Raw genomic sequence first — 18,825 nt, 5'->3', positions numbered from 1 at the left:
CACACACACACACACACACACACACACACACACACACACACACACACACACACACACACACACAGGATCATCATTACACACCAAAGACGCTGTCTTTAAAAGAAAATCTTCCTCAGTTGCTTTATTCTGGAGCTCCTCCTCCGCTTCATGTCAACAGCTAGACGGCTGACTGCAGAGGATTGATGGAGGGCTTAAGGGTCGAGGGGCATTCTCCACAGGGAGCAGCCTCTAACCCCCTGGGATGTCACCCCACGAGGGCTGCAGGGGCTGAAAGTCACTTGGTTTGTTAAATCCTAACTCAGACATCACGGCTTGTCAGAGATCTGTGCATCAGTGTTCGGCTCTGTCTGGTTCTTCAGCTCCACGGCATTTAACTCTACCTATTTTTCTGTGGCCTCAGTTCAGAATTCAGCTGATGCTTTTTTAAAACTGGAGATGGAGCTAAAGAGCAAATTATCATAGAGGAAAGAAAAGATGTGGTGTTACAGTGATAAACTGTACAAACAGGATCTTTGCTCTACAAGTTTATCTAATCGTCCTCTCCAGATACCTGAATACGCTGAGATCACGTTATGCTGTTAGCAATTTGTGTTACACTTCTAAATGATTACCTTCAGCCTTATAACAATACTCATAACTCACGAAGCTGTATAATTAATAGGGTACAGTTTATTGCCACCTTATCTTTATTGTGGGAACCTACTGTAATGGGAATTGCGTCAACACTAATACAAAAAAAAAGAAGAACAGTAAGCGGTGTTTTCAGTTTTGCCTTCACTCAGCTGGGGTTTATAATGTTTGCTTTATGTGTTCTGTCCAGCTTCTTTGATGATCACTCTCTGCTTCTTGTTACATGGCTGCAGTTTCTTCACTTCATAGACATCTTTTTCTGAGATAGAGCATAGATAATCGGCGTTAGAGAGGCTGACGTTGGTTTCTGTGGTGATATCAGAGGCTAAATGTGTACCTGGCCGGGCTGCCTGTGGTTGAAAACAGACTGAAGCCAAACTGAAGAGAGTGAAGATGATGAAGGCAACGATGATGAAGGTCAGCTCAAAGCCAGTGAATGGCAGTTCCATCTACACAACTATACAACACAAAACAGGACTCATTTATACAGAGGAGTGAAGAAATTACTCTTTGCCACAGTGTAGCTTCACTGTATAATTTTATGCTCAGGCACAGACAGAGCTACCACACAGGCTCATTTCCACGCCTAAAGCTGGAATTACTAAACCCACACTGGCAAAGCTGGAACATGCAGACTACTCATAGAAAGGATCTCTTTTTTTATTTCTTTGCACAGTCGAGGAGCGTATCAGGTCACATTTCAGTGCGTGTTATACCTGTATAACCATGCACGTGACAAACAAACAATCTTGAATCTAGCTCACTAAACTTCTTGCTTCTAATTATACAGTCACCAACCACTATGCTGGGTATACCTGTTCAACTGCTTGTTATAGAAAATTTCTAGTCAGCCAGTTAGATGGCAGCAACTCAGTGGATTTAGGAATGTAGAAATGATAAAGATGACCTGCTGAAGTTCAAAGTGAGCATCAGAATGAGAAAGAAAGGCGGTTTTAATCTTTTCAAATGTGTTATGTTGTCAAATGGGGGTCTGAGTATTTCAGAAGCTGCTTAAATGCTAGGATTTTCCCACACAACCATCTCTACGGTTCACAGAGAATGGTGAGAACTTTGAAAGAGATGCGCTACAGCAGCAGACTTCTGCCACTTCTGTCCTCTAAGAACAGGAGGCTATATTTCACACGGGCTCACCAAAATGTGACAATAGAACGTTGTAGAAATGTTGCTGATCTGATGGATATCAATTTTAGCTGCAACATTTGGGTCACAGTTTGGTGTGGTGTGAAAGCATGGATCCATTTTGCCTTGTATCAACTGTTCAGGCTGCTGGTGGTGGGAGATGTTTATTTGGCATGCTTTAGCCCCATTAGTACCAACTGAGCATGTTTTTAAATGCCACAGTCTCCCTGAGTATTTTTGCTGACCATGTCCACTCTTTTATGATGACAGTGGACCTATCTTCTGGTGGCTGCTTTCAGCATGATAACACACCATGTCACAAAGGTCAAATCATCTCAAACTGCTTTCTTGAAAATGACAATGAGCGCATTGTACTCAGGTGGCCTCCACAGTCACCAGACCTGAATCCGATGGAATGTGGTTGAACCGACAACTATCAGCTGTGTGATGCTATTGTGTCAGTATGAACAAATCATCAATCAATATCAGGTTGAATTAAAGCGGCACTGTACCGCAAAATGAATACTAACATCTACCTTATGAAGTGGCTGGTAAGTGTATACTTCTAAGATTAAGTTATGGACTATGTGTATTCATGAAAATGGGGCGCATTTTAAAATATTAAACAGTTTAATTCTCTGTAAACTGCCCAGCAAATCAGGCTGTAAGTGAGTTCAGTAGACGATTTTTTTTTTTAAAGGCTTTTGCAATCCTTCGAGTGCAGTTCTGCATGCACTGCCACCAGAGGGCTGTATAAACTTGGAATTGGCATTACATTCGAGACTTCTCTGCTTTATATTCAGCTTGAAATGTGAGAATTCACACAACCTCAGCAGTATCACCTGCTGGGTTTAGAAAGTTAAGAAATGTACAGTGGTATCGCAGTATGAGTGGCAGGCTGAAACTCCAGGCCGGGCTCCCATGAATAAAACAGTCAGTGTGAAAAATCAAAGAAAAAAGTACAGTCACTGAAGTTTCAGGGACTTTCTGTGAACTTAACATCAGTGAATAAATTTTTAATCTTCAGCAGAGTTTCAGAATCAAACATCCTTTATTATATTCTTTTTGTTTTAACTCTTTAGCCATCACGTGTCAGGTAAGCAAAATAGTTATAGATTTACATGTTTATGAAAACACGGCTGTCAAACAAGAGCTGGTGCTGAATAACAGAGCATTTTTATGTTGTCACAGACAGGCTGAATGAATCAGTGTAGCCGACCACAGATGGCCTGTGATTCCTACATTTTTCTCTCTGTAAATGTAGGCATTCACACTAGCGATAGCCTTTGAGCCTTGGCACAAGTGATTCATACTTCTCATTTCAATAGAGTGATCAGATGGCTTGCTCACAACCTGCCAAACACACCTTTTGTTTTTGACCTAGATTTTTCAACTGCCTTCCAGTATCAAAGGTAACCGTCAGTGGGTAGAAGAAAACATCCTTGAGCAACTCAAAGAGGAGGTACAAGAAAAGAGTGAATAAGAAGAAGAGCAGGTACGGTTAAGCTTTTAAAACTTACTGGTAGAAGCAGCTGCTTACAGATCTAGGTTAGATAAAATCCTTCTGTCTTCACACTCTCACAAAGAAAGCAGGCACGAGATACTGACTTGACACTGTTTGTTAAAGCAGGCGTTTCTTTGTTCAGTCCTTTTTTTTTCTTTTAAAATGTGTAGTGTAGGCCACTCCCCTATGGCTCATCCTGGAGGATGCAAGATCCTTTAACAAAGTACACATGCACTTGTGTTCAGAGGTTATCAGTTCAACTTTTTGTCTGGTAACCAACAGGTTCACACAGGAGGGGGCTTTGACTGTCACATTCTCAGAGGGCTGCTTTTCCCCTGTGAATCTTCTGTATCTGAATCATAACCCTCATCAAAGTCAGACAGTCAGCACATCGTTTTGTGGGTTTGTGTTAGTCGCTGCAGAAAATGGAAACAGAAAGTTAATTGCTTTGGTTTTTCACCTCAAAATGCAATACTTTATCACAGATCTGGTCACATAAAATAATAATGATTTATTAATAACATTTAATAATTAATGTGATGCCAAACAAAATAATTTGACCATCTTTCATGTTGTAGGCTATTAAATATAAATGTTTAAAAAAATGGACCTATCATAATCGAATCTTAGAATTAAATGTAATAATGTATGTGTATATATATATATATATATATATATATATATATATATATATATATATATATATATATATATATATGTGTGTGTGTATATATATATATATATATATATATATATATATATATATATATATATATATATATATAAATCTATCAAATATGATTTATACATTTGATAGAAATTGTGTGGGGTTCATTCATGATAGTAGATCGTAAATAGATATATAAGAATCTTATATCCTGCCTGGACAGTTTGCCTTGTGATCTAGTGGTAGTTTTTTTTATCTGAAGCATTCTCTAAGTGGAAGTATAAATGAACCAATGGAAAAAAAATATAATACATTTAATATAATAATAATTTAATATCACTAAAACATAAAATATATAAAACAAAGCAGCAATTCCAGTCAAAGGAAGTACAAATGAAATACAAAGAGAACCTTATTGTGTGAAAATAAGGTTAAAGATAACGCTTCAAAGCTGAGGTTCATAATTAGACGGGTTTGTCTTAACAGGAGGAAGATATAGAAAGTTCAGTTATGTGGAAATAACTCTCAGTTATGTGGAAATAACTCTCAGTTATGTGGAAATAACTCTCAGTTATGTGGAAATAACTCTGTTATGTGGAAATCCAAATCTCGTTAAACATGTGTGCCACACGTGCTTAATGCTTGCAGAGTTGACAAACTTCACTAAGTTGATGACAAAAATTTCCTATATGTATGAATGTATATATGTATTTATATATTATTATTATTTGAAATGTGTAATCATTTTTGAAGTACTTTGGTGCTCTAATATTTTGCTATTTTACCTAAGTGTGAGTGCAGACGCTAAGTCACAGTCCAGACATTAGTGTATGTGTGTGTGTGTGTGTGTCTTGGTTGTACCATTTGACTGTCCACATTCCTCATTGAGCATCCCTCCAAGTGTGAAGAGGGCAAAAACCAGGAGAGAAAACATGATGGTCAGCATCTCCAGCTCAGCTAATGAAGAGGCCATCTATTTACGCCTGCTCCCACAGCTGTACATTGATAGTTTCATCAGTGAGATCATCCAACATCATATGACACAGCAATTGAAAATGAGGGAGAAACACTTACTTAGCGAAGTAAAGAAGCTTGTGGATGTTGATCATCACGCAGCAGCTGCATTACACGACACACACACACACACATACACTTTATGTCCTCTCTGACACACTCTCTCTCTCTCTTTCTCTCTCTCTGTGTCATGCACTTGCAAGAGCTGTGAAGAGCTGACTTACACGTCCCCTCTCAAGTTTAAGTGAGATCATATTAACCGTAATTATTAATGGTGCCCTGAGCCTCCCCTGAATGTGTGTGTCTGTGTCTCTGTGTGTTTTACACAGAAAGTTCTAACTCCAAAAGCATGCATTTTGTTTTCAAGCATGTTGCTTTTCCTGGGTTTGGGTCTTAAACAGTGAGATGAAGAGCTTTGTGTTTCCTCAGTAACTGAACCTCTCTGTGGAAGAAAATGTTTTTTCTCAAGGCTTGTGATGTGGTAAAATTGTATGCTGAAACCATGCCCAACTTCAGTGCGAGCATCCAGTAAACACATGCTTGTATTCTTTTAAATGTACACTGACAAACTGAAGCTTTTCAGACTGTAACTGATAAAGGAATGGTGTTTGGAAAATGTGGAACCACAAAGAGTATTAATTCTGATTACCATTGCCATTATATGTTTTTGTGGTGATGTTTATTTTAGTATGTATGTGTCAGTAAAAAGGATGTGGGTGGGCTTATCTGGGGCATTTCTTTGACCACCACTTCTTTAAAACCAAGGCTGTCACTGCTCTTAGCATGCAGTTGATGTTCTTGTGGTACAGCTCATGTGCGTTCTGCAAAAGAATCAGGAAATAAAAGCATAAGAACAGATAGTTTGAGCAGAGATATTATAGGAGCAATAATCTTGAATTTAAAGCTTTTAGGGTACTTTTGGAACAGCAAAGATGGTGGTAGAAGCAGAACAGGAGAATGAAAATAGAGGTTTTAAGATTGTATCCCAGGGTCATAGTCATCAAAATCAAAGCAAATGTAACTGTTGACTTTGTGCATTCAGTTTTAATCTCTTAAAATTAAAGTTAATTTAGATGGTGCTTTAAAATAAATCCACAAATAAGTGTCTGGAGTGGTTTTGGGAAGCTTCTGAATGCTGACACTTGCTGCTTGTCAAACTATGGGTCACTGCTCATGAAAATCATTCCACACAGGAAATCTTGCAGTCTGGAGAAGTGAGAAACTAACAAACTGGAGACAGAAAGTTTAAGTTCAATTCAACCAAAGCACAAGAGCATGTTCATTAAAAAAAAGAAGGATTTTAAAAGATTCAAACCACTTAACTTATAACCTATAATAATAATAAATAAAGTACTGTACATCCCAAGGTAGTTTGGATTTAGGATATAGTTTTGAATGCTTTAATAAAAAAAACAAAACACAAAAAACACCTTCTTTTGAGAATAAATGCTTGCTGATCATCCGTAAAAAGCCAAACATAGAACTATTTCTATGTCCCCTGAGATGTGCAGCTTGAATGCTGCTATTTGTAATCTTCTGAATTTTATTGTGCATGTAGGCAGTTTGTGAACTCCACACTAACTCTGTTGAAAAAATGGTGGCATGCAGTGATTCTGCAAGTCTTAAAAACCCTGTATTTGGTTAGAAACAATGCAAAAACAATGTATTTAAAAATAAATCTTATTTTATATCTTATATGTTACGACCCGGCTCGAAATGACCGTAACAGGAGCGGGGTGTCCCATGACTTCCCACGCCCAAACAGACACAGTCACAGCATCGGACTTTTAACAATAGTTTATTCACAACAATGGTAGTGGCAGTGTATAATTTCGGGGTGAGCTAAGGCCAACACAACAAACAAAACTCAACCTAGGCTTCGGTTCCCCTCTGACCTGTTCAAGGAAAAGAAAAGAAAGAAATAACACAGTCTGACCTCCCTGGTCTAAAAACACAGGAGAAAAGAAGGCTTCCCAAAATAATCGGCAGCTCACCCCTACTTGCTCCGCACTTCACACACATGCCCGACCTTTTAACCAAATAGCTACGGCCGCTCCGTCTGGACCTGAGGCAAGTGCACGGGAAGTCTGCCACACCCCCCGCACCGCAGCTTTTCAGTCGCCCTTTTATAGTTCATGTCCACAGCAGGAACCAGTTACATCAGGTCGTTCCTTAGGTCCACCAATCACAGCCGAGCCCCTGCACAGGTGAATTTGCATACACACATTAGGAAACAAATAACCCACCAACACACGCACGTAACATTATACTTGATTGCAGCTATATTGTGTTAAACTAAAATCCTTATAAAAGCGAGTGTCTCGTAATTTTACAGCTATTTCAAAATACCTTCACGCACATGCATCCATGTGTAAAAATACGTTTTTATACAGCTCTGTGCAATCCTTTGAAGGTAGCATAACATAAGCAGCATGGAAAGTGATAGGAAAACAGCACATACCTGTTTCACATATAGGACCTGCACAAAGGAACACACAGTGGTAAATATAACCAAACTACATAAACAAATGAAAGATTCAAATCGACTAATGATTAAGTGACATTTAGCTTTAGGAACACAGATGTACTGAATGTAACCAATGCTACCACAAACAGAGATAGTATGCAGAGCCAAGGTTACATGTGCTGTGTTTACATTAAAGCATTATGATTGACTAAAACATAACAGAACACAAAATAACAATATATGCAAGTGACAAATGGTAAATGAATTCAGTCCTAGCCATGATTCAGTAGCTTGTAAAGCCAGCTTGAGCTGATATAACTTGAATTTGTGGAGAGATTTTGACCTACTCTTCTCTAAAATTCAGTGCATTGAGGTTTGTGGACATTTGTTTATGTGCTGTCAGGACTTTCAGTGGGCCACTGCAACACCGCTAGTTTCCGTTTATAGACATTTTGTTGTAGATTTGCTGCTGTGTTTGGCATCATTGTACTCTTTATTCCTGTCACAGAGATGACCTCGTATTTGACTCTACAATACTTTGGTGTTCAGAAGAGTTCATGGTCAACTCAATGACTGCCCGGTACCCAGCTTTTGTGGGTGGAAAACAAACCCAAATGATCATCTCTCCACCACCTTACTCGACAGCTGGTGTGAGCTGTTGGTGCTGAAATGCTGAGTTTGGTTTTTAGGCCAGTTTGGTTTGGTTTCATCTGAATAAAGTACATTGTTCCAGAAGTCTTGCAGTTTTCTTCAGATGCAGCTTTGCTAGGATAAGCTAAGCTAAGCCATGCTGCCATGTTCTTTTTACTGAGAGTGAACCTGTCATGAATCGCTGTGTGGCAGGCAAGCAGGAGCGGTGGACCCAAAATGCAGAACTCAGACACGGAAGTGAAACTTAAGGCGCGGCTTTATTGCTGGGAAAAACCTCGTACAACTAAACTCACCAAAAGAAAACCAAAAGTCAGAACAGCGGAACCAAGGACTGAAACACTGGAAAGAAACACTAAACTGGAGCAGGAGACCAAACACTAGGAACATAGACGCAGAACACACAGCTAGTTGAGGGTACGACGCGACACTGACACAGAGAAACACAGGGCTTAAATACACAGACGGCAGAATCAAGGGATGAGAGACAGGAGGGGAACACACCTGGGAGAAATCACAGCTGACGAGACAGGGGAAACGTAAACTGAGCACACTCACATATGACACAAACCTTCACAATAAAACAGGAAACTCAGACACATGGAACCAGACAAGACATTGACCTAACCAGACAGATTCACAAACAGATGGGGTGACACCATAGACAGAGACAGACTCAAAGGCAGACCAAATATAACACACAGAACTCAAACAATAATAATCATCATCATCATAAACTAGAAAATGATAACTAAAAGCGCTGGGTCACCGACCCAGGACCATGACAGAACCTTTCCAAACAAGCCATACTTAGAGTCTGTAGAGTCTGAGATGTAGCTCTTAGATTTCTTTGAGTATTGCATGGTTTGACTGTGCAATGCTGGGATTTGCTTGGACATCCACTCCTGGGGAGATTGTGGCATTGTGTTTACACGCACCTGAATAGGCCAAACCCGCAAACTGTAAAAACCTCTGCTTTGATATAGGTGTTCACACAGATAATCACGTAAACAAGTTATCTTTCATTAGTTTTTCTGCATAAAGTCATGGAGTAAACTTAAAGCTTGCAAGAAAATTCATGAAATGTAGTTTTATTTGCCCCAAAATAAGTCTCTCAAAAGGCTTCTCTTAACTAGGGTTGCCAACTCCCTGAAAAATAAATAAGGGACACCTCGTGGCCAGGGCCGGGCAACCCAGTTGTCTTCACCCTTCCCAGTGTGGTAGCTCTTTTTTTGTGTGTGTGAAATTATTTTTTAACCATTTGACTTGAATTTGATTTAAGCAGATGCATATTCTTTGTGATATGACCATATGGGAAACAAATGATCATTTAGCCATTTATTTTTAGCTCAAAATGACAACATTAACACAGTAAAACAGGTCTCTTTCTTAAACAGAAGCCTGTCATGCTTAACTTTTGAGAATATAAGTAAATCTTTCTTTAAAAGAACTCTGTCCTGCTTAACTTAAAATTATATAAATTAATAGAAAGCAATAGAACGAAAAATATTCTTGTAACAGTGCACATATAGTGCATTTAGTACAATTGGCTTCAGTTGAGGTATTATTTCAGCTTTTCTAATCAGCTGCTCCTGTTTGTAAACCCACTTGTTCCCATGATTACGCACCTTAACTCATCATCATTATTCATCTATGTATTACTTTTATGTATTAGTCATCAATTTGTTGTAATCATCCATCCTTGCAGTTGTTTATTACACAAAATAAATTATATTATCACACTTCTGGCCACATAGCGCTGATATTCACCGCACATGCCCATATTAACCTTAACCAGAGGGTTTAAACAACAAACCAGTGTTTACATGCCATATCTGCTTCTGCCGTGGCCTGGTGGACAAAAAATTGGTTAAGGGTTCCCCGAGCTTTCACGCCCCTCATGTTCTTCTTGTGCCCACCACTAGAAGCATGCCTATGGAAAAAGTGCGCCGGCACACAGTGCAGTGCGCTTTATAGGTGTTATCGTGCACGATTTTGGCCTTCATCGTGCATCGTGTAGTATACGTGGGGTAACGAGAAGCGATTAACACCTCACGACCAGCTCCCGATCATCAATCGCTCGTGAGGGTGTCACCACAGCCGCTCACACTGCTCACGCGCAAACACGTAAACATCGGTGAAAAAGACGGCGCAGCACGGCTGTGCAGCGTGTGATCTGGACACAAGTGATGGAGGCACTTGTAGAACTTTGGAAAGCTCATCCGAGCCTTTTCGATGTGGCATCACAAAATTATCACGACCACAACAACCGTGAAAACAGTTGGATTTACATTGCTGCTCAATCACAGCTGCCTGATCATGTTTTTCATTAGCAATTTAGCAAAGTTGATGGTGGTGTGTCTGTGTGAGTGAAAGACAGAGAGAGAGAGCGACAGATTGTCTGTTATAACCTTCATGTTATGTTGGCACAGTGTGAGCACTCAGGTCGCATCAGAGCATCGGGCCGTATAGTGTGAGACCTGCATCGTGACCTACCAACTTCTAATCCCTGCGAGTCAATCGTGCAGTTTGAGCAAGAGCTGAATAACGTGACTGAAAAAAATCGCACAGTGTCTGCCCAGCTTTAGGTGTACTGTCGTCCGAGACGTGCACCGCAGTGTCGGCGTTTGTTTCCCTGTTGGCCATGCTTGTTGTTGTGGTCATCTGTTGTCTTCCGGTATTTTCTCCGCAAGCGACCTTTCCTCGACCAATGAGATAATCTGAATTGTCATACTCGAATTGTCATAAGTGTGCTGTCAGCTCATTGGTCACAAAGCAGGAGAGGGGCTGGGAATTATGTTTTCAAACAAAGCGTTAATTCCATAAACATTTATAGACTACTTTTGATTCTCACTGTATTACGGGACAAAGTGCGTCCCTTATTAGCTCAATACGGGACGTGTACTTTTGTTTCGAAATACGGGACGATTCCGTTTTTTAAGGGACGGTTGGCAACCCTACTCTTAACCCTCATCTCTTCTCCTATTACACTTCGGGATTCTTTTCATGCCGTGTATTTCATAATATCTCTGAAACTGGCCAGCCTGCATTCCTGAGCTGTCACCCACTGAAAAAACATTTGGAGCATTACAAAATGAATAATACAACAAAGCAGGCTCTTACCTCCTGAGCAGCTGAAATCCTGCTGCAACAGTGCAAAACCATTTGGACTCCTTAGCTCCCAAACACTCAGAGGAGAAGAGATGATGCAACACAGTGGTGCCCTGCACACTAATGGTACTCCATACAGTCACATATGATTGCTTGTGAGCTGTGCACCAAAAACAAGCTATATGGTGTCTCTTTCTAGCCCAGAAATGGCTGTTCCATGATTTCCTGACTTTGATTTATCAGACCAGATTACAGCTTTCCACTTTGGCTCAGTCCACCTTAAACGAGCACATGCTGACAACAGATGAACATTTTTCTAATTCACTCATTCATTCATTCTTAATAATATTGCAGGGTCTTCACCTTACAATATAATCTAAGAAAACTGGTTCAGTCTTTAACCAAGAAGATCCTATGAAAGCGTATTTGTTAACAACAGGAATTTAATGTGAGGAGTTGTGATGTGTCCTCATCAAAAGCCCAGATGAATTTTTTTGTTTGTTTAGGCCTACTTTTTGTTCCGTTATTTGAGGTTATGGATGTTATTTGACTGGAGGCATAACACACAGACACACGAGACGCCCCATTACTCCTATGAGTGTCCTTTATTATTTTTCCATCCCCCCCCACAACAACAACCCAGCAGAAACGTTCCTACCACTTAACATTTACCATGATACTACATCCCCCCTACTAAATAGGATGTGATGCTGGAATATAACCAAGAAAACAGATTAGACCCGCACGCTTTAAAGTATACTATTACTATGTCCTTGTGCTTTATCTGGTAACAGCTTGTTTACTGAACTCGCTTGGTTTCAAACCAGACTACTCAGAATGTCCAAAAATAAACTCTCAAAGTATACAACTCTGAACACTAAGCATAAGTGCACATTTCTGAACTATTCAGTGCAGCTACAAACAACATGTTTAAACAGTGCAACCATTTGCTTTATTTCTCATTGTCTCTATGAGGGATGGGGTAGACTACCCAGCCCTCAGCCTGAGTGTGGGGATTATTCTGCCCCAGTGCTCACTCAGTTCCAAGCCCTATGAGCAAACATAGTCTTTTAGGTATGCTGGAGGCCTCCTGTGAGATAGTGTCTGGAACCGACACAATCTGTGCAGCTGGAACAGAGTTCTCAGGTGAAGCCTCTGGTGGATCGCCAGAAATCTCTGGTGCCCCAGGTGTCCATGTAAGATGGTAACGGTTTCTTCTCAGCGTGCCCTTTGCTGTCTCGATGATGTAGGACCTCGGTGAGCCTGCCATGGACACGACTGTCCCTCTAGTATCCATGTCTGAGACCCACACTTTGTCTCCAGGATTGAGCTGTAGCATATCATGTGCTCTGTGTCTGCGGTTGTAGTTTTGTCTTTGCTTTTGTCTGTACGATTGTTCTATAGCTTTGAGCTTGTCTGTGTCCGTACCTCTTGGATGTAGCTGTGATGGGATGACAGGAATAGTTGTCCTTATCCGTCTACCCATGAGAAGCTCCGTTGGGCTGTAGCCATTTGCCAATGGAGTGGTCCGGTATGCCATAAGGGCGAGATAGGGATCGCCAGACTTTTTAAGAAGACTTTTGATGGTCCTGACTGCCCTCTCGGCCTCCCCATTGCTCTGAGGGAAGTGGGGACTGGATGTCTCATGGCTAAAACCCCATTCTTGTGCAAATCTTTTGAAGGAATCAGACGAAAACTGAGGTCCATTATCAGAGCGAACCCGCTCTGGTATGCCATGACGTGCAAAGATTGATTTACAGTGCACGATCACTGCCTCTGATGTTGTAGATGTCAGTTTGGCAACTTCGAAGAATCTGGAAAAGTAATCCACAATGACCAGGTACTGTTTATTCTCTATCTGGAACAGATCAGTTCCAACCATGGCCCACGGTCTTTGTGGGAACTCGGTAGGTAGCATGGTTTCTTTGTGGTTAGTCCGCTCACGGCAGCAAGTGTCACAGGTCCCAATCACTTTTATCAGCTCACTGCTCAGGCCTGGCCACCAAACAGATTGTTTAGCTCTCTCTCTGCATTTCGTTATTCCTAGGTGTCCCTCATGTAGTTTAGACAGAATGTCTGCTCTGAGCGATGTGGGAATCGCTATTCTGCTCCCATAAAGAAGCAAACCATTGTGGACTGTGAGGTCACCTGAAAATGGCAGATAAGGCTGGAAAACCCTTTCGATGGAGTACTTATCTGGCCATCCTTCCACACAGAACTTCTTCAGCTGGCTTAGAATGCTGTCATTGTCCTGATGTGTCTGGATTTCTCTGAGTCGTGGCTCTGTGGCTGGCAGGCTTGCTATGACGGACTCCACATACAAGTTGATTTCTTCCTCCGGCAAACCATCAGTTGTGTCACATACAGGAGCTCTTGACAGTACATCTGCTGTTGCAATGTCTCTACCAGGAACATGAGATATGGTATAAGAGAACCTCATCAATCGCATGCGTAGACGTTGTATACGAGGTGGAAGCTCGTCCAGGCCCTTGGAGCCAAGCAACGAGACCAGAGGTTTGTGGTCTGTTTCAATGTGGAATGTTTTCCCAATTAGGAACTCTGCAAACCTCTCACAGGCCCATGTTGAAGCGAGGGCCTCCTTCTCAATTTGAGCATATCGCTGCTCTGTCGCGCTGAGAGCTTTTGAAGCGTATGCTACTGGTTTCCACCCTAGATCGGCGTGCCGCTGGAGAAGCACTGCTCCCAAGCCATACGAAGATGAATCAGCTGATACGCACGTTTCAGCATTTGGATCATACAGAGCAAGCCCTGGGGGTGTTGTCAGTTCTTTTTTGATGCCGTCGAAAGCCTGCTGCTGCTGTGGCCCCCATGACCACAGGTTGGACTTCTTCAGTAGATCTCTTAGGGGGCGCGTTTTTTCCGCCAGGTGAGGAAGAAACTTTCCTAGGTGATTCACCATGCCCAGGAAGCGTCTCACCTCACTTACGTTGCTGGGCTCATCCATGGAACTCACGGCATGCGCCTTGTCAGGATCTGCGCTAACCCCCGATGCCTCAATGACCTGCCCCAGGAACTTTATCCTGTTCTTGGAGAACTCACACTTGTCGTTCAATGTTACTCCAGCCTCCTGCAGTCGAACCAGTGCTTTTCGAAGTCTCTCATCATGCTCTGCTTGTGACGTCCCCCAGATGAGCACATCATCCATCTGGCAGAGGACTCCTTCTAAACCCTCAAGAATGCGTGCCATCCGTTTCTGGAAGTGTTCTGGGGCTGATGAGATTCCAAAGCACAGACGATTATAACAATACCGACCAAAAGGTGTAATAAAGGTCGTGAGCAAAGAAGAGTCCCTGGATAAGGGAATCTGCCAAAATCCTGCATTGGCATCCAGCTTTGAAAACACTTTTGCTCCTGCAAGCTGTCCTAGTGTGTGTTCTACTGAAGGGAGTGGATGCTTCTCTCTCATGACATATTTGTTTAGTTCAGTGAGATCGCTGCATATTCTCACTTTGCCTGTGCGCTTAGGAACCACCACCATAGGCGCGCACCAATCAGTGGGCTCCTCCACCTTGGAAATGACACCCTGCTGCTCCATCCTGTTCAGCTCTTCTTTAACCTTTGGTAAGAGTGGAAGAGAGATTCGCCTAGGGGTCGAGAGGGAAAACGGCTGTGCCTCTGGTTTCAGAACAATATTGTACTCCCCCTCCATTTTGCCTAAGCCGTTGAAAAGCTTGGGGAATTCTTGTTTGACAGCGTCAATAGAGTCTAAGCTAATATGATTAACTCTAGCAACCAGCTGTAGTGCCACTGCAGCATGCCCGCTCAGCAGCGGTGTGCATAAACCCTTTACGACATAAATGTCTTCTTTGGTTTTGTGGTTGTTCTTGCTGAGAGTGGCTGTGAACATGCCTTTTACCTTCAGACGTGTTCCTCCTGGGCCCTGCAGAACCCTTTTGGGCTTATCCAATCTCCCCAACTGATGCTGTGTGTAGAAAGTCTCTGGGACTGCTGTGACATCCGCTCCGGTGTCGATTTTAAAGAATGTGTTGCATTTGTCCACATGTATCTCTGTTACCCATGGACTCTCTTTGGTGTCCGCAGAGAGGGAACCCAAGAAAGCGACCTCATCATCTGTATCGCTGTTCTCTGAAACTGTTGCAGCATTGACTTCACACAGTTTTTTGTTTCTGCACCTCCTGGCAAAATGTCCTTTTTTCTTACAGTAATTACATGCGGCTTCCCTCGCAGGGCATTGTTGAAGATTGTGACCTTTTATGTCTCCACATCTTCTGCATTGTGTCTTTTTTTCTTTCTGTGTTTTGGCGGTTTGTTTATGTAGCGGTGTCAGCTGCTTGGGACGTGCCCCTTCTTGCCGTTTAGCATGGACACGGTTCAGTTGTGAGTTGGTAATATCCATTTTAAAGTTAGTGCTTAGCATCTCTTGTTGCTTCTTTACAAGCTCACTTTGTCGGGCTCTGTTAAGCGCTTTCTCTAGCGTTAGTTCTGGATCCATTTGTAGCTGTTCTGTCAATCGATTGTCTTTCAGACCCACGACAAATCTGTCTCGCACCATTTCGTCATGCAAAGTCCCGTATCCACAATGTTCTGCCAGACAATGCAGTGCAGTATGGAAGTTGTCAACTGACTCACCCGTCTCTTGTTGGCGCTGGTTAAACTTCGCTCGCTCAAATATGATGTTTCTTCGGGCTACGAAGTGAGCATCCAACCTCCTTTTAACGGTCTCATAATCGCTCGCCTCTTCGGGAGTCAGGTGCAGGGATACCAATATGTCCTCTGCCTCCTCGCCCATAGTGTAGATAAGGGCGTTCACTTGATTTTCGTCCGCTTGCGTCTCCAATCCAGACGCGATGCGAAATCTGTCAAAACGCTTTATCCATTTGGTCCAGTGAACTTCTCCGGCGGGGTGACTTGAAACTGACTCATGACGCCACGTCTCTTTTCGCGCAGCTCCTCTATGGCCGACCTTTAACCTGGCACCGACGCCGAAACCTTTCACTTATGCCCAACTAACGTTTCCAGTTGTCTTCTGACACCATGTTCCGTTATTTGAGGTTATGGATGTTATTTGACTGGAGGCATAACACACAGACACACGAGACGCCCCATTACTCCTATGAGTGTCCTTTATTATTTTTCCATCCCCCCCCACAACAACAACCCAGCAGAAACGTTCCTACCACTTAACATTTACCTGATACTACACTTTTGAGGGTTTATGTTAGGGCTGTTCGATATAACGATATATATCGGATGAGGATATAAAAACGTCTATAGTTTCATTTTACGCTGTCGTTTGTTTCATGATGTCGCAAAATAAACTATTTACGGCAATATTTTTTCACCATTTTGATGGTCACTGTAGTGCCTATATTAATTTCGTAAAGTTCTCTCTTTCTCTTATATTTTATATAACCACACTATGGACAGACAAGCACCTGTTTTTATGCGTTGTGGTTAGCAACAACGATGGTAACACCATCGCGTGTCCGCTTGTTTATTTTCCACATAAACCTTTCACAATAAAGCTCAAGATCCTGTTGAGACTTTTCAAAATAAACTGAATCACGTGAAATAGCAGATTGTTTACGGATGACAAGTAAAAAAGAGCCGCCAGGTGCTAAAAAATAAACCTTAGACTCAAACGTTAGAACAGGCTTTTCCCCGCAGCACGCCGTGTAATAAATACAAAGAAAACGGCGGCTGTTACAACTTATGTCTAAAAATGTATAGTTTCATGCATCGGTTAAAACACTCGACTCCAGCTACATGACGCGCAGCTGGAAACACTTCCAGCAAGACGAGCTGCCCGAGATTCACAGAATTTACAGAAAATGTTACATTTTTGTGATTTATATCGTTATCGGACGATAGAATTCTTATATCGGGATATGAGATTTTGGTCATATCGCACAGCCCTAGTTTATGTGTAACCTGTGAATATTGGGGTGCTTTGTTTATTTTTTAAATGTGTCACATGTATTTTGTAACTCTTTGTCTCACAAAGTAGTTTGAGCTACTTTTTAAAAGCATCTTTAGTTGCTCCTAGTTTAACTCCTGGCTCTAGTTTCTCTAATACTACCTGAGCATGTCTGTGAAGATGCCCCTGCTTTTCAGTAATCACTTTCAGTCACACATTTTCCGGTTATATCAATCATAATCCTCGTGACCCGAGACCATGTGAAATAGGATTACATCCTTGCCACCCACACACACACAACCCTCCCACACACAAACGCACTCTTTGAAGTGAAGACTGATATGGCTGGAGATTTGTCCTTTCATAGCGAGTCAGATATTAATGTTCGTTTAATTGCCTAACATGACTGAAGGAATGAGGTGTGTGTATGAGTGAGTGCTGTCCATGTGCACAAGTTGTGTAAGCTTATTAGCAGCGCCACTGGTCTGAGGAGGAGATTGAGGTTAGTCTAAGCCCTAATCCTCGTGGACCTTATGCTTGTTATACAGCGACAAAATCCTGGCTCCACCCCTTTTGCAAAGACACACAAGAACACACACATACTCTCACACACTCACACACACGTGCGTCACAACAACACAGTTTCCCTGCCTCCTTGTTTACTGCTCAGCTCCATCTCAACTCTTCCTCTCTTGTCTCGCTCTCAGGAGGAAAGCGAAAAAAGGGGAGGAAGAGGAGGAGGTGGTGGGCACTGTGGAGTAGTTTCCCAGTCGTCATGACGACCTCACACCCCACCATCCTGCTATCTTCTTGTTACCACGGTGACCTGATCCCGTTTCATCTCCGCTCTTCTTGATGATCCGGATTGGCTCGATAAATAAGTGCGATCCGGGAGTGCCTCTTCTTATTTCAGGAACGAGCTTGCGGACGCGAGAACAGATCCCACGCAGGGACGCAGATTGGAGGACAGGACTGGGAATGCTGTGGGAGTAACTCCGGAGCGTTGCCTGGAAACAGCAGCATGCCAGTACAACAGATAACTGTGGTTCCGTCCAGGGACATAGCCAACAATGGCAAGAGTGCTCTTCGCTCCAAAGACAAGACCGAGGTGAGTCTCTGACCTCGAAATTTCACTAAGGGTGAGTAAAGGCTTTGTGTGACCGTTGTGTTGTTGTTTTTTTGGTTAAGGCTTAAAAGTAGCATAAAGTTGGTGATTTAAGATTGCAAAAAAGTTGTTTCTGCTGTCAGAAGGCTGAGGTAAATCGATTCAGTATTAATCTTGTGGACATTGTGTGTGTGTGTGTGTGTGTGTGTGTGTGTGTGTGTGTGTGTGTGTGTGTGTGTGTGTGTGTGTGTGTGCGCGCGCACGCTTCTGTGCGTGTTTTTTATCAGCCTTCAGTTTCAGTTCCCAGGCTTTTCAGCTCACTCACTAAACAACACACATGTACAGTATAGATGTATCACAGATCCTTCACTTGGGGTTTGGTGCTTTGAGGTAGAGCCTGACATCATAGCTATCATATCACAGACTGAAGGATTAAATTACATCACATCAGTTCACAGCAAGTAAAATATCCCACAGTGACACATCATGGCACACACACAGCTGTAGGAGCTGATGGAGCACAGCTCATATACGTAAGCATTTTTCATGCAGGAGAGCTCGCTAAACAAATTGAATGGTCAAATTTATCATCTTGATATTTAAGCTGTATACAATTTTAATATAGCATCAACTTATCCAA

At 42.2% G+C, this 18,825-nt stretch overlaps 1 protein-coding gene and 1 long non-coding RNA gene across 3 annotated transcripts in view; one reads left to right on the top strand and one right to left on the bottom strand.

The window, feature by feature from the left end:
- marchf1 (membrane-associated ring finger (C3HC4) 1) overlaps positions 1–18,825 on the top strand; it is a 37,748-nt gene that overhangs the window by 4,738 nt on the left and 14,185 nt on the right. The window contains exon 2 of one of the 2 annotated variants that reach the window (XM_026171394.1): positions 17,788–18,188. In XM_026171394.1, the coding sequence (XP_026027179.1) occupies positions 18,102–18,188 (87 nt within the window). In that variant the 5' untranslated portion in view covers positions 17,788–18,101. Of the gene's footprint in view, positions 1–17,116; positions 18,189–18,825 lie in introns of those variants that run through there. The other variant, XM_026171396.1, reaches the window with a different exon arrangement.
- LOC113024377 (uncharacterized) lies at positions 3,272–6,240 on the bottom strand. Its single transcript, XR_003272651.1, has 3 exons — positions 5,016–6,240; positions 4,803–4,936; positions 3,272–3,690 (listed from the first exon to the last, which is right to left on the bottom strand). It is a non-coding gene; the product is annotated as an uncharacterized LOC113024377 (long non-coding RNA).

This window comes from Astatotilapia calliptera, chromosome 6 (genome assembly GCF_900246225.1).
Source record: "Astatotilapia calliptera chromosome 6, fAstCal1.2, whole genome shotgun sequence".
Lineage (NCBI taxonomy): Eukaryota > Metazoa > Chordata > Actinopteri > Cichliformes > Cichlidae > Astatotilapia > Astatotilapia calliptera.
Note: the sequence above shows the minus strand (reverse complement) of the source record. Positions and strands in the feature narration are given on the sequence as shown.